The sequence below is a fragment of the Nerophis ophidion genome, linkage group LG18 (assembly GCF_033978795.1).
Source record: "Nerophis ophidion isolate RoL-2023_Sa linkage group LG18, RoL_Noph_v1.0, whole genome shotgun sequence".
NCBI classification, from domain to species: Eukaryota; Metazoa; Chordata; class Actinopteri; order Syngnathiformes; family Syngnathidae; genus Nerophis; species Nerophis ophidion.
The window spans coordinates 19,334,354-19,348,449 of NC_084628.1; the positions used below are offsets into that span (position 1 = coordinate 19,334,354).

Genomic DNA, 14,096 nt, shown 5'->3' on the forward strand with positions numbered 1-14,096 from the left:
AATGTGTTAATAATTTTACACATATGTCACTCCTGAGTATAAGTCGCACCCTCGGCCGAACTATGAAAAAAACTGCGACTTATAGTCCGAAAAATTCGGTAAAATGAGAATTCAAGTCACAATTTGTGTTTTAGTTCATGTTTAGAGGGCTTTAATTTTGTTAAAAACATATCTAGAAGCTCATAAACAGTTATTTTGCTTTACCAATGAAAATATCCAATTTTATTTATAATAGTCCTACTTCTCGAAAATGTGTTTACCACGGTCAAGCCTGGAACCAATTTGCCACGATAAACGAGCATTGACAGTGATATCAATCTACAGAGACAACACTTACCACTTTCATCCAAACTGAAGTCGTCTTGGTATCGATACTTCTCGGGCCCACAAGCAAAGAATATGTCGTCCTCCCCAAAAAAGTCCTGAAGGCATGTTACCTGCAAGGAATAACATCCGTATCAACATAAATATCACATTTTAATGGAAAATAAACTAATGTCTTAGTTGATGCAGCTTATTTTCTCATTAAAAGGAAGCTAAAGCCAGCTCATAAATAAATAACACTGATGGAGTCCTGACCTTCCCCTTAAAAGCGGTTATTGATACTCTTAACTACTGCTTCTTTGTTTGCTCTCACAGGGAGAGCACCTCTGCCATCATAACCAAAGCAGTTAGTGCTTATGGATTTGATTTGTCGACTTCAACAAGTCTCTGTAAATTGAAGATTTAATATGTACATTGTGTAAGTGGGTGGCAAAACAAGCGTCATGAATGGCAAGATATCAAGAGAGTCGATGATGACAGCGAAAACAAGAAGCGTTCAGAGCATTAGAATTCATTATTCATCATTTAAGGTTCTCTGCAAGGATATACAATGTAAGTGAAGGCCACACCAGACACCCAACATAATGTCCTTAAAATCAATCCTTTTTATCTATTGGCTCAAATATACATTTATAGAAGTGGGAATTTTTGGGTACTTCATGATTCAATTTAATTCAGAATTTATTCTCGATTTAATCTGATTCTCGTATTATATATTATTTGGTATATAAATTAAAAAAAAACTTTTCCAAAACAGGTTACAGTTTACAAAACATCGTCTTGGATGCTGACATGCAACTTGCACGCGCAATGTTGGTGTAAAAAAAAACCACACTTTTTTTAAAGTCTATTTTTAAAATGTACTTTCAAAATCTCAAAATGTTATTAAAAAGAAAAAAGAGCAACACAAACTCCTATCCAATCCATCCTTACAATTCCATTATATAGAATAAAAATTTACAAAGCAATTGAGAAGACGTGCCAATTATTTTAACAATTTTATTAAAATTGCAACACTAAAAAAATGGAACATCAAAAATGATTAAAAGCAACAGTATCAATAATAATAATAATGATAATATTAATATCAATAATAATTGATTTTTTTTTGTCCAAAAAATTGATTCTTAAAAAAAAGAACTGTAAAACAATATATATATATACTTTAATTGATTCTGGTACATTAAAAGGTTAGTTTTTTTTTTTTTAGCATTAATAATTTACATTTTGTCTGAATCTCACATAAAACAAGCAAATGAGCAAAAGGGAGTGGCTTTATTAAATCTCAACCAAAAAGGTCAGCCAGGCAATGTATACGGTATATTGGTTTAATGTGGGCTTTTGTACACCAGACACGCCCACCGACTCAGATGGACCCCTACCCCCCACTGGTGTGCTGTCTGGCTCCCATAGGGATGGGAGTGTTGCCAAGGAGACCAGAAAAAAAAGAGATGAAAACAGGGAGTGCTGACCAGTGAAAACCAAACAAGCGTGAATCATAATAAGGCGTCCTCACAACAGACGTTTAAATGCTCAGTGTATGTAGGCCAGTTGTGATGGTGCTGCTTTTTATTGATCACTTGTGCCTGTTGGCTCCATCAGGCCTGCCCACACCCTATCCCAGCCCCACCTCCCACAATCATGTGCAAGTATCGACTGGCTCACTTTAAAATCATTTGGACCAAATGACTTCTCTGGTGTCAAAGAAGGTCATCAATATGAGGCGTGTGACGCAAGAGAGAGCCAGTGGACAGGTGGCGCTCTACACGCTGCTGAAACGTTTGTTTGAAGTGAGAGACTGAGCGCAGCGGTCGGCCGGTCAGCACGCCAGAGAAACCAGACTCATTTTCACAGTAAATTCCTAAATAGATCTAAGTGTTTTATACCGGAATATACACTTTTGAGAAATACTTTGGTGTCATCAAGATGATGCAGGCAAAAATAAAAGTGCTGCATTGTAGAATTTCCTGGATCCTGTTTAGTAATCTGAAAACAAGCACAGTCACATGTTCAGCCCTGCTAATTGCACTTCTTATCTAGCCCCTTCTATATTTAGCCCTTGGGTAGCACCAACTACGAAAAGTTATTTTCGAAAACTTTCATCTTTATAAAAGACATTTACATTTTCTGATGCAATATCGCAATTAATATGAAAATCATTCCTAAAACTATTTCTGGGCTCCTGGCTAAGGAGGACAGGGAGCATCTCCTGTGTTCAACAGCCAAGTGAGCAAACGCATCTCCTTCTTCCTCATTTAGTAACAGTCACTGAGTTCACAAATGGGATAAGGAAAGAATATCAAAGCATCTCCTCTACAGCAGGGGTGTCCAAACTTTTTCCACTAAATGACGCAAACTGAACAATTATTGCACCAATACAAAACATCAGGGTTTTTTCCATCTATAGGGCTCCCCTTAAGTTTGGTCCCAGATACCCAGAAGGCGTCTCAGTCCCATGTGAACAAATACATCATATATAACGTTTTTATGGTTAAATCTCTAGATCAACTTCAGTGCTATCCGTCGATATAAAGTTGTATTTTTTTTTTTTGTCTTATGCGGTTTTTGTTAAAGAAAACCCTGTTTGTTATGGCAAAAAAACAAAATTTACCATATATCCACCCCCTAATTAAAGTGTAATATATGATGTGAAGTAATTTGAGTCTTTAATAGGTCAATGGTTCTTAACAACAATTTGATTCATCATCATTGCTTGAGCAATAACAGTTAAAAAAAATACCACCTAAATTCTTAGATATCCAAAAGGGTACTTACTACTGCCCAACTCATAAAAATGTTAAAACTGAGTCAAATATTATTTTACTTTTTTTACTTTCAACACTTAAATTTTCAGATCAACTTCATATCTATTTGTCAATTATAGTTTTTTTTGTTTGTTGTATGCCCTTTTTGCCATAAAAAAAAACATACTTTTTATGGCAACGACTCAAAACATGTAATATTTTCTCTTAAAAATATTTTAAATTGGAATATGTGATGTTAAGTAATTGGAGTCTTCAGTAAGACAATAATTTACAAAAACATTGATTTTGATTCATTATTTTTTGAGCAATGACAGACTTAAAGAAAAGAACAGCCTGCATGCCAGCTGTGTGTTGATGCTGTTTTATTCCACTTTTCTGTGTTTTTTTTTGTAATAGTATTTTTAGATCTGTTGAGAAAAATAGCTGTGGGACGCAGTTTGGACACTCCTGCTCAACAGGGAGTGGAATTAATTTGAGAGGAGATGCTGTTTTGTATGCACTCTAATAGACCGATATTGTCTTTGTGGGTATGCATGACTTAATCAGATATGCTGATAAAGATAAGTTAGGGTGCCATAAAAATGTTGGTTATGTAATGCTTGTCTCGCATTATAACTTTTGCATTATTTCACAATAGTGGAGTGAGCAAATATGCGTCCTCGGGTGCAGAAAAAAAACTTTGATATCAACATAGAGACGTGTGCATAATACAATTACAGAGCAGCGGAGCAAAGCTGCACCCATTACATGTGGGTTGCGAGATGCCACAAGTCACCTCAGGACAACTCGGTTATGCAAATGTTTACATTTTAACAGCTGGCTCCCAGCATGCCATTGTAGTGTGGCCTACACAGGTCAGTTTGCCCATCTTCTACCCACAAAAGAGCATCCACTTAATTGCCTCATAGTTAAAACTGTACTTTCTAACCTCCAATACAAGCAGTGTGACACACAGAGTAAAGGTTTGTCAGTCCACAGCGAGTATGTAGTGGCAAGCAAAGGGGATGCATTATTATATTAAGGGTGCAGCAGAATGCTAACATTGCAACAACTCAAATAGCCAGGGGATCTAAGCAATAATCTCACTGAAAGCTTATTTTTATTTAGTGTAGTCTCATGCAAGGCGCCAGCTGTTCCTTCTACACAAAATTGCAGAAATGGGTCCCGTGTTGGGATGGTGGGATTAGAATTTGGCCATGTGCTCCATCTTGCTACCGCCGCATCCCACAGCCCTTTCACACACACTACTACACTTACAGCGCTGATATCACCGGCCACTGCACCGCTCTGCAGCAGTTCCTTAGCAACCAGCTCAGGAAACCATGTCACCATGGAAACCATGGACACCATCAGAGAAAAGGGAGTAGGGTTTTTTTTTAAATTTTGTAATAATGTCCTGAGCACTGACACGAGTTTGTTAACATGCTGCGTTAAAGAACTCAGTGGGAAGTAATTGCTTTGTTGATTAGTGAATGAGTGAAATAAAATGTCATATGACAATACTTTCAAGTAGTATAAAGTCATATAAATTACAGAAGTTGTTTCAGTACAGAGGAAAAGAAGAACATGACAGTAAAGTCACTAAATGAAATTGATCACCAGGCATTTTAGCGGATACATCCATCTAACTTCCGCAGTGGCAGGAAGTACATTAAATCGAGCGCCGGAAATCTAATTTACCATCCCCAGTGGATGTATCTTTAAGAAAACAAGTCTCTGAACTTGTACAAAGTCCTGTGAAAGTGAACTCTTTATCAAAACACAATAAATAAGATTTCTCACACAATTTGTGAATATATAAGTGCAAGCAAGTGATGTTTTTATGTTTTTTTGTGTCATTTATTAATTTATGTATGATATTTTATTCTGGCTTGTACCAAACTTTATCTGATGGTGATTTTATATTCTATCCTCTTTATGGGGAACTTTGAATACATTTTACAATTTATGATCCAACCAAGTGTTTGTATTGCTTGTTATGTGGTAATGTAAGTCTTTGCATTGCATGCATGAGATTTACTGTATGTTTGATGGATGTCCTAAGTTTGCTGGCTGCAAAACAAGTTCACTAGGTGTGTGAATATTTAGGCAACCTAAACTATTCAATGTGATTTGGATTCCAGGGGCAACGATTGATTCAGAATCGGTTCTTTATTCAAACTGATTTTCGCAATGTATTATTTGGTATAATAAATACTAAACGGTTTTGGAACAGATTACAGGTCAGAAAAACTTCTGGTTACATGGAGATAGTCTAAAAATGTGTGTGTATATATATATATATATATATATATATATATACACACACACACAGTGGGGCAAAAAAGTATTTAGTCAGCCACCGATTGTGCAAGTTCTCCCACTTAAAATGATGACAGAGGTCTGTTATTTTCATCATAGGTACACTTCAACTGTGAGAGACAGAATGTGAAAAAAAATCCAGGAATTCACTTTGTAGGAATTTTAAATAATTTATTTGTAAATTATGGTGGAAAATATGTATTTGGTCAAACATTCAAAGCTCTCACTGATGGAAGGAGGTTTTGGCTCAAAATCTCACGATACATGGCCCCATTCATTCTTTCCTTAACACGGATCAATCGTCCTGTCCCCTTAGCAGAAAAACAGCCCCAAAGCATGATGTTTACACCCCCATGCTTCACAATAGGTATGGTGTTCTTGGGATGCAACTCAGTATTCTTCTTCCTCCAAACACGACGAGTTGAGTTTATACCAAAAAGTTCCATTTTGGTTTCATCTGACCACATGTTATTCTCCCATGTGCTCTCTGGCAAACTTCAAACGGGCCTGGACATGCACTGGCTTAAGCACGGGGACACATCTGGCACTGCAGGATTTGATTCCCTGTCAGCGTATTGTGTTACTGATGGTAACCTTTGTTACTTTGGATCCCAGCTCTCTGCAGGTCATTCACCAGGTCTCCCCGTGTGGTTCTGGGATTTTTGCTCACCGTTCTCATGATCATTTTGACCCCACGGGATGAGATATTGCGATGAGCCCCAAATCGAGGGAGATTATCAGTGGTCTTGTATGTCTTCCATTTTCTGATAATTGCTCCCACAGTTGATTATTTCACACCAAGCTGCTTGCCGATTGTAGATTCACTCTTCCCAGTCTGGTGCAGGTCTATAATTATTTTCCTGGTGTCTTTCGACAGCTCTTTGGTCTTGGCCATAGTGGAGTTTGAAGTCCGACTGTTTGAGGCTATGGACAGGTGTCTTTTATACAGATAACACATTCAAACAGGTTCTATTAATACAGGTAACGAGTGGAGGACAGAAGAGCTTCTTAAAGAAGAAGTTACAGGTCTGTGAGAGCCAGAGATCTTCCTTGTTTGAAGTGACCAAATACTTATTTTTCACCATAATTTACAAATACATTCTTTAAAATTCCTACAATGTGAATTGCTGGATTTTTTTTCGCATTCTGTCTCCCACAGTCGAAGTGTACCCATGATGAAAATTACAGACCTCTGTCATCATTTTAAGTGGGAGAAGTTGCACAATCGGTGGCTGACTAAATACTTTTTTGCCCCACTGTATATATATATATATATATGTATATATATATATATATATATATATATATATATATATCGATATAGACATATATATACATATATGTATATATATATATGTATATATATATATATATATATATATATATATATATATATATATATATATATATATATATATATATATATATATATATATATATATATATAGGGGCAGCACGGTTAGTGTGTCTGCCTCACAATACGAAAGTCCTGAGTAGTCCTGGGTTCAATCCCGGGCTCGGGATTATTCTGTGTGGAGTTTGCATGTCCTCCCCGTGACTGTGTGGGTTCGCTCCGGGTACTCCGGCTTCCTCCCACCTCCAAAGACATGCACCTGGGGATAGGTTGATTGGCAACACAAAATTGGCCCTAGTGTGTGAATGTTGTCTGTCTATCTGTGTTGGCCCTGTGATGAGGTGGCGACTTGTCCAGGGTGTACCCCGCTTTCTGCCCGATTGTAGCTGAGATAGGTACCAGCGACCCCAAAGGGAATAAGCGGTAGAAAATGGATGGATGTGTGTGTATATATATATATATATAGAGAGAGAGAGAGAGAGAGAGAGAGATACACACACACACACATATATATATATATATATATATATGTATACATATATATATATATATATATATATATATATATATATATATATATATATATATATATATATATACACACACACATTAGGTCAGGAAAAAAAACAAGACGCTAGTTTCAAACTATTTTTTGTGCGGCCCTAAAGTTTATATTTGGGTAATAATAAAATAACCTAACTTAACGAACAAGTAATGACCTGGCTAATTATGCTGCCAAACAAGAAAAAGAGGCTTGCATGGTACGTACCATCTTGCCATCAACAGTGAACAGCTTTTTGACGGTGCCGCTGTCCAACTTAATGGCGTCCGTGATGTCGGTCATGACCTGCTCGAACGAATGCGCTGTCTTCTTGTTGAGTAAGACGCGCACGGCCTTACGAGGCTTCACTCCGCTGCGAACTATGGTGACCAGTTTGGGCTTGATGAACTCTTTGCTTTCCCGAGTCTCTGGGGATCCGGCTCTGGCGCTGCCAAGAGAAGATGGGTCGCGGGAAGACGCGGCTGTCTTTGCTGCTGCGTACCAGTTGGGGTTGACGTTTTTGGTGTAGTCCACCTTCTTGTAGGGCTCAAAGGAGGCACACACGTAGCTTTCTCCTACAGAAGATGCAACAATACATTTATTTGGCTTTACGTGAACTTGCATTAGTGTGCAACCGTTCAGGAACGCAGCCCACCTTCCACCAGTTGGTCCATGCTCATAATCCTTGTCATCCCATCGATAGAGTATATTGTCCTAACCCCTTGGGGTAGGTTGACGTTATCAGACAGCGCTCGCGTGAGGTCAGCCAGGAGTGCGTCGATGGACCGGAATCTCTCCTGAGAAATGGCGTACACAATCCCTTGAAAGTAGCGATCCCCGTTGCGGTAGAACCGAACCTTTTTAGCTTTCTTCTCCGACGTCAGCGCTTGTAATGTCTTGGTTCTGTACAAGCTGCAGTGGGCGCTGTGAGTGGGACTGGGGAGCCCGTTGCCTCTGGAACCCCTGCGGGCATACCTCTGTGCTTTGTCCCGCCTGTCAAAGTGCTCCAGCTCCATGCTTTGTGATGCTTTTCACCCTGTAAGATAGAGAGAGATGCTGGTAACACTCATAAGTGAAGTGTAGGCACTTTCCTTATGGAGCAGGTCCAGAAGCACACTCCTGATACATAAAAGAAAAACAACTAAAGCTCAGGTAGGCCTTGGCGCGATGTCTAAAATATTGTATCACGATATACAGTGGGTACGGAAAGTGTTCAGACCACTTTATATGTTTCACTGCAGCAATCAACGGTGAACGTGGCTAAGGTGGTGTGGTCTTTGGTCTGACCACACACAAAAGAACTGCCATACAGTTGAGATGAAGAATCATCCGCAGGACAACAAGATGGCGCGACCAAACTTGACAGTTTACCATGAATTGATTAACAAAGACCCTGACTTAAACAAGTTGAAAAACTTATTCGGGTGTTACCATTTAGTAGTCAATTGTACGGAATACGTACTGTACTGTGCAATCTACTAATAAAAGTCTCAATCAATCATTCAGTTAATAATGTTACCTAATTGGCAGTTCACATGTGACTCCCACTGATCAGTAATCACTTCCTGACTTTATTCGTGCAACCAACATTGCTTCACAACTTCTGGTTTCTTCCTACGAAGAAAAGAAAATATATAAAACTTTTTATCGAATACATGTTTTACTGTTATAAATTGCATGTATATCGCGATATATTTTGATATCGTTTCATCGCCCAGCCCTAAGCTCACGAATGAATGTACTTTAGCGACAAAAAAAAAGGAAAATTCCCCTCTGCAGAGGAAACCTTAAACAGAATTGAGACATCTCACGGGCCGTACAATTTGGAACTTAACTAAAGTGATCAGGAAAATGTTCCAGAAGTAACACAAAAAGTTGTCAATAGACCAATAATGTGCAACATCCAGACACTTACGCCCATGTTAGCTGCTAGCTTGAGCTTGTTTGTTTGTACAGTGCTACCTCAACTTAAAAAGTGTCCTGACTAAAAAGTGGTTTGAGATAAGAACTGTTATGTTACAAGCATCATCGCCATTAGTTGTGGTAGAAAAGGCCGAGTGAACTCTGTAAGCTCCGCCTAAAACATCTGTTTTTTTGATTGATTGATACTTTTATTAGTAGATTGCACAGTTCAGTACATATTCCGTACAATTGACCACTAAATGGTAACAGCCGAATAAGTTATTCAACTTGTTTAAGTCGGGGTCCACGTTAATCAATTCATGGTAATTCATGGTCTTACTCGCTAGCATTAGCTTGCAGCTAGAGATTGTTTCCATCCATTTTCTACCGCTTATTCCCTTTCGGGGTCGCGGGGGGCGCTGGCGCCTATCTCAGCTACAATCGGGTGGAAGGCAGGGTACACCCTGGACAAGTCGCCACCTCATCGCAGTGCCAACACAGACATAGATTGTGCATACCTTTATTTTTTCAACTGAGGTACAGTAAGGAAAAAAGTAAAAGACAGTGCTAAAAAGAAGAGGATGATATTCATTGGATAGAAGAAAGAAATCATCAAAAACATGACGGAGCCTGTCGCCAACTTGGTGAAGCAATTAGTGTTCAATTCAGGATGGTGCAGTTTTGTGCACCATACTGAAGCAAAATTAGTCTAACTCCAGCCAGGAATCTTAAAATGTTATCTAAAATGTCAGACGTTTATTCATGAAAATATGTAAAAGCTGCTCAAGGTGTGTTTGAAGGAGTAGGACCTGGAAGGAGAGAATATAGAAGTCCACTTTTCAAGGTACAGTGGGGCAAAAAAGTATTTAGTCAGCCACCGATTGTGCAAGTTCTCCCACTTAAAATGATGACAGAGGTCTGTAATTTTCATCATAGGTACACTTCAACTGTGAGAGACAGAATGTGAAAAAAAATCCAGGAATTCACATTGTAGGAATTTTAAAGAATTTATTTGTAAAATATGGAGGAAAATAAGTATTTGGTCAACCATTCAAAGCTCTCACTGATGGAAGGAGGTTTTGGCTCAAAATCTCACGATACATGGCCCCATTAAATTCTTTCCTTAACAAGGATCAATCGTCCTGTCCCCTTAGCAGAAAAACAGCCCCAAAGCATGATGTTTCCACCCCCATGCTTCACAGTAGGTATGATGTTCTTGGGATGAAACTCAGTATTCTTCTTCCTCCAAACACGACGGGTTAAGTTTATACCAAAAAGTTCTATTTTGTTTTCATCTGACCACATGACATTCTCCCAATCCTCTGCTGTATCATCCATGTATCCATTTTGGTATAAACTCAACTCGTCGTGTTTGGAGGAAGAAGAATACTGAGTTGCATCCCAAGAACACCATACCTACTGTGAAGCATGGGGGTGGAAACATCATGTTTTGGGGCTGTTTTTCTGCTAAGGGGACAGGACGATTGATCCGTGTTAAGGAAAGAATGAATGGGGCCATGTATCGTGAGATTTTGAGCCAAAACCTCCTTCCATCAGTGAGAGCTTTGAATGGTTGACCAAATACTTATTTTCCACCATAATTTACAAATACATTTTTTTTTTTTATTCTGTCTCTCACTGTTGAAGTGTACCTATGGTGAAAATTACAAACCTCTGTCATCATTTTAAATGGGAGAACTTGCACAATCGGTGGCTGACTAAATACTTTTTTGCCCCACTGTAAATGCTTTACATTATTATTACATGACTTCATAAAAATACTGTAATTGTTAATAGTGCATCTATTGTATTTTTTAGTCCCATATTTCTTATCTAAAAGGTTTTTTTTGTTACATGTTAAAATTGAGCAGTTTTTTTTAATGTACTGAGATACAAGTGCTTTGATTTAAGAGCTCCATCACAGAACCAATTACGCTCAAATGTTGACGTACAACTATTTTGTTTGTATCGTTTAAATACTATTTTAGCTGTCAACTCCTATTAACACTTATAAATGTTAAAAATATTCATTTGTGAGACATTTTCCATTAAAAATCCAATGTTCTGTTGTTTTAATGTATTATTAATCCAGTAGTTACGTTAGTTTTGCATTTGTATGAGATTTAAGAATGTTTACCTGCAATTCAAAAGGTATTGGTATAGTTGACACAGACCCTGGGACAGATTATTTCTATTTCAAATACTTTATATGCAATGTCCAAACAAATAAGAGGTGGACCAGCGTCACGGAACAGATGTTGTCTTTGAGCGCCTATTCATACAAGCTATTCTGCTGCCAGGACACATAAACAGCATGGGGCATGTCACACCCATCCCATGCTTCTTGTGCAGACATTTACAATCTGGACATTTCTCAGTCTATTACGGGAAATAATGTAACGCTGTACAGCAGCACAGTATAAAAGCATCCTCGCCGCATGGATGTTTTTGCAAAGTATAAACACAAAATACAATATAAAGCCACTAAATGCAATTTGAACTGCATTTTTTTATCCTACCTTTAGGATGCAGTCAGAAGCCAAAAAAAGGTGAAACTTCCTTTAATGACTCCTGTATTCATTGGATGTCATAGATGGACAGTGAGCCCCTTTGTTGCTGCGTGTGAATGCCCGCCCGCCGTGTGCTTCCACGCCGAGGGAGAGGAAGCAGGGATGGAGGATGGAGCCGGTGTCCCCCCCCCCACCCCCACCTGCTCGTCACAGTCCTCCTTCCTCCCCCCTCCGACACTGCGGAGATCGGAGGGGCGTCCTGGCTGTGTGCACTCAAGTAAAGTGCGATAAGACTGCAAAACAAATGGATTAGTTTAGTTCACACTTCAACATCATTACCTCAAATGCAGTGTATGCAACAAATCACTCAAAACATGGCAAGCAGTTAGCTTTAAACTTAAGTCTAAATTGGCTACGTCAAATGCCACTAATTAAAATTAGTTTTTTCTTTTGGTCAAAACAAGTCACTAAAAAAAATTAAAGCTGCAAGCAGCGATGGACGGGACCGACTTTTGCTAGTGTTTCCTGCCTTTACCCATTCAACATATCCTTACCTTTACGTTACCTACCTTCCCTGCATCCTGGTGCTTCCATCTGTCACCCATAATGTTTGAAAAAAGGTGACGGGTTTTTACAAAACTTTTGTTTCGAAGGGGTAATTTCCAACTTCCTGGTGATTTTTGCTAAAGGATGTCAATTTTTAAAATGTAGGTCTAAGTGAGACCTACATTGAGGTTTTATTTAATGTCTCTCCGACATTCCTACGGGAAGTTACAAGCGGTTTTGTCTGCGTCTTCTTCCTAAGAGCAGTTTTGTCTGTGTTTTATTCCTAGGGGGCGCTAGAGCGCAATTTTGAGTTATTTTTTTTAATTACAGCTCAAAGAGGCAACTATTAAATTTTTTAGGCAAATTTTGTTTTGAAGGGGTTTTTGCCAACTTCCTGTGGATTTTTGCTGAAGAAAGTGAGTGTATGAAATCTAGGTGTAAGTTAGACCTACATTGAGGTTTTTGTTTCATGTCTGTACGACAGGGGTCGGGAACCTTATTGGTTGAGAGAGCCATGAAAGCCAAATATTTTAAAATATATTTCCGTGAGAGCCGTACAATATTTTATGACACTGAATACAACTAAATGTGTGCATTTTTAAGTAAGACCAACATTTTAGAGTACCGTATTTTTCGGACTATAAATCGCAGTTTTTTTTCATAGTTTTGCCGGGGGTGCGATTTATACTAAGGAGCGAATTATGTGTGAAATTATTAACACATTACCGTTAAATATCAAATAATATTATTTAGCTCATTCACGTAAGAGACTAGACGTATAAAATTTCATCTGATTTAGCGATTACGAGTGACAGATTGTTTGGTAGACATATAGCATGTTCTATTTGTTATAGTTATTTGAATGACTCTTACCATAATATGTTACATTAACATAACAGGCACCTTCTCAGTTGGTTATTTAAGCGTCATATAACGTACACTTATTCAGCCTGTTCTTCACTATTCTTTATTTATTTTAAATTGCCTTTCAAATGTCGATTCTTGGTGTCGGGTTTTATCAAATAGTGTTCCCCAAAAATTGCGACTTATATATATATTTTTTCCTTCTTTAGTATGCATTTTCGGCAGGTGCGACTTATACTCAGGAGTGACTTATACTCCGAAAAATACGGTATAATAAGTATTTTATTCTTTTTAATACCATTGTTATTCTGAAGTTAACCGATAATAAATAAAATACTTCTTACCACTAATGAACAGGTGCGGAAGAAAACGGATTGATGGATTAAGATGCATGAGAATGTTTTATATTATTTTTAACACTGATTACCAGCGGAATTATTCATTACTTTTCGTGTTAAGCAATGTCAGCTAAGATTTATCTGAGAGCTAGATGCAGTCATCAAAAGAGCCACATCTGGCTCTAGAGCCATAGGTTCCCTACCCCTGCTGTACGACATTCCTAACGGAAGTTACAAGCAGTTTTGTCTGTGTTTTTTCCTAAGGGGCGCTAGAGCGCAATTTTATTATTATTTTTTTTCTATTATTAGATGGCAAGGTTCGCCATACCGATGTGTGTGTAGAATTTGGTGAGTTTTACAACGCGAAGGTGCGGAATAATAATAATAAATAAAGAATAATAAAACCTTACAGATACAATAGGGTCCTCTGTCCCAAAGGGACATTCGGTCCCTAAAAAAGACTTCTGACCATAAAATATATCCAATATAACAATGTTACGTGCTAACTAATGGCTAGCTCGGTGTAGCCTACCTGCGTAAATCGTTTGATACCAACGCTACAGAGGCGCTTTTAGTTGACACAAGTGTATAGTTTAGAATTAGACATTTTAGTCTTAAACGTTACCATATTCAAGGTTAAAAAGAAGCAAA

At 38.1% G+C, this 14,096-nt stretch overlaps 1 protein-coding gene across 4 annotated transcripts in view; it reads right to left on the minus strand.

The window, feature by feature from the left end:
* Window positions 1-11,903, minus strand: part of LOC133536840 (serine/threonine-protein kinase DCLK1-like) — a 29,891-nt gene extending 17,988 nt beyond the window's left edge. For 3 of the 4 annotated variants that reach the window (XM_061877472.1, XM_061877474.1, XM_061877471.1), the window contains exons 1-4: window positions 11,707-11,903; window positions 7,941-8,321; window positions 7,514-7,860; window positions 338-437 (exon numbers count right to left, since the gene is read on the minus strand). In XM_061877472.1, coding sequence (XP_061733456.1) covers window positions 338-437; window positions 7,514-7,860; window positions 7,941-8,301 — 808 coding nt within the window. In that variant the 5' untranslated portion in view covers window positions 8,302-8,321; window positions 11,707-11,903. The remainder of the gene's footprint in view (window positions 1-337; window positions 438-7,513; window positions 7,861-7,940; window positions 8,322-11,706) is intronic. The other variant, XM_061877475.1, reaches the window with a different exon arrangement.
* Between the last annotated feature and the right edge of the window lie 2,193 nt (window positions 11,904-14,096).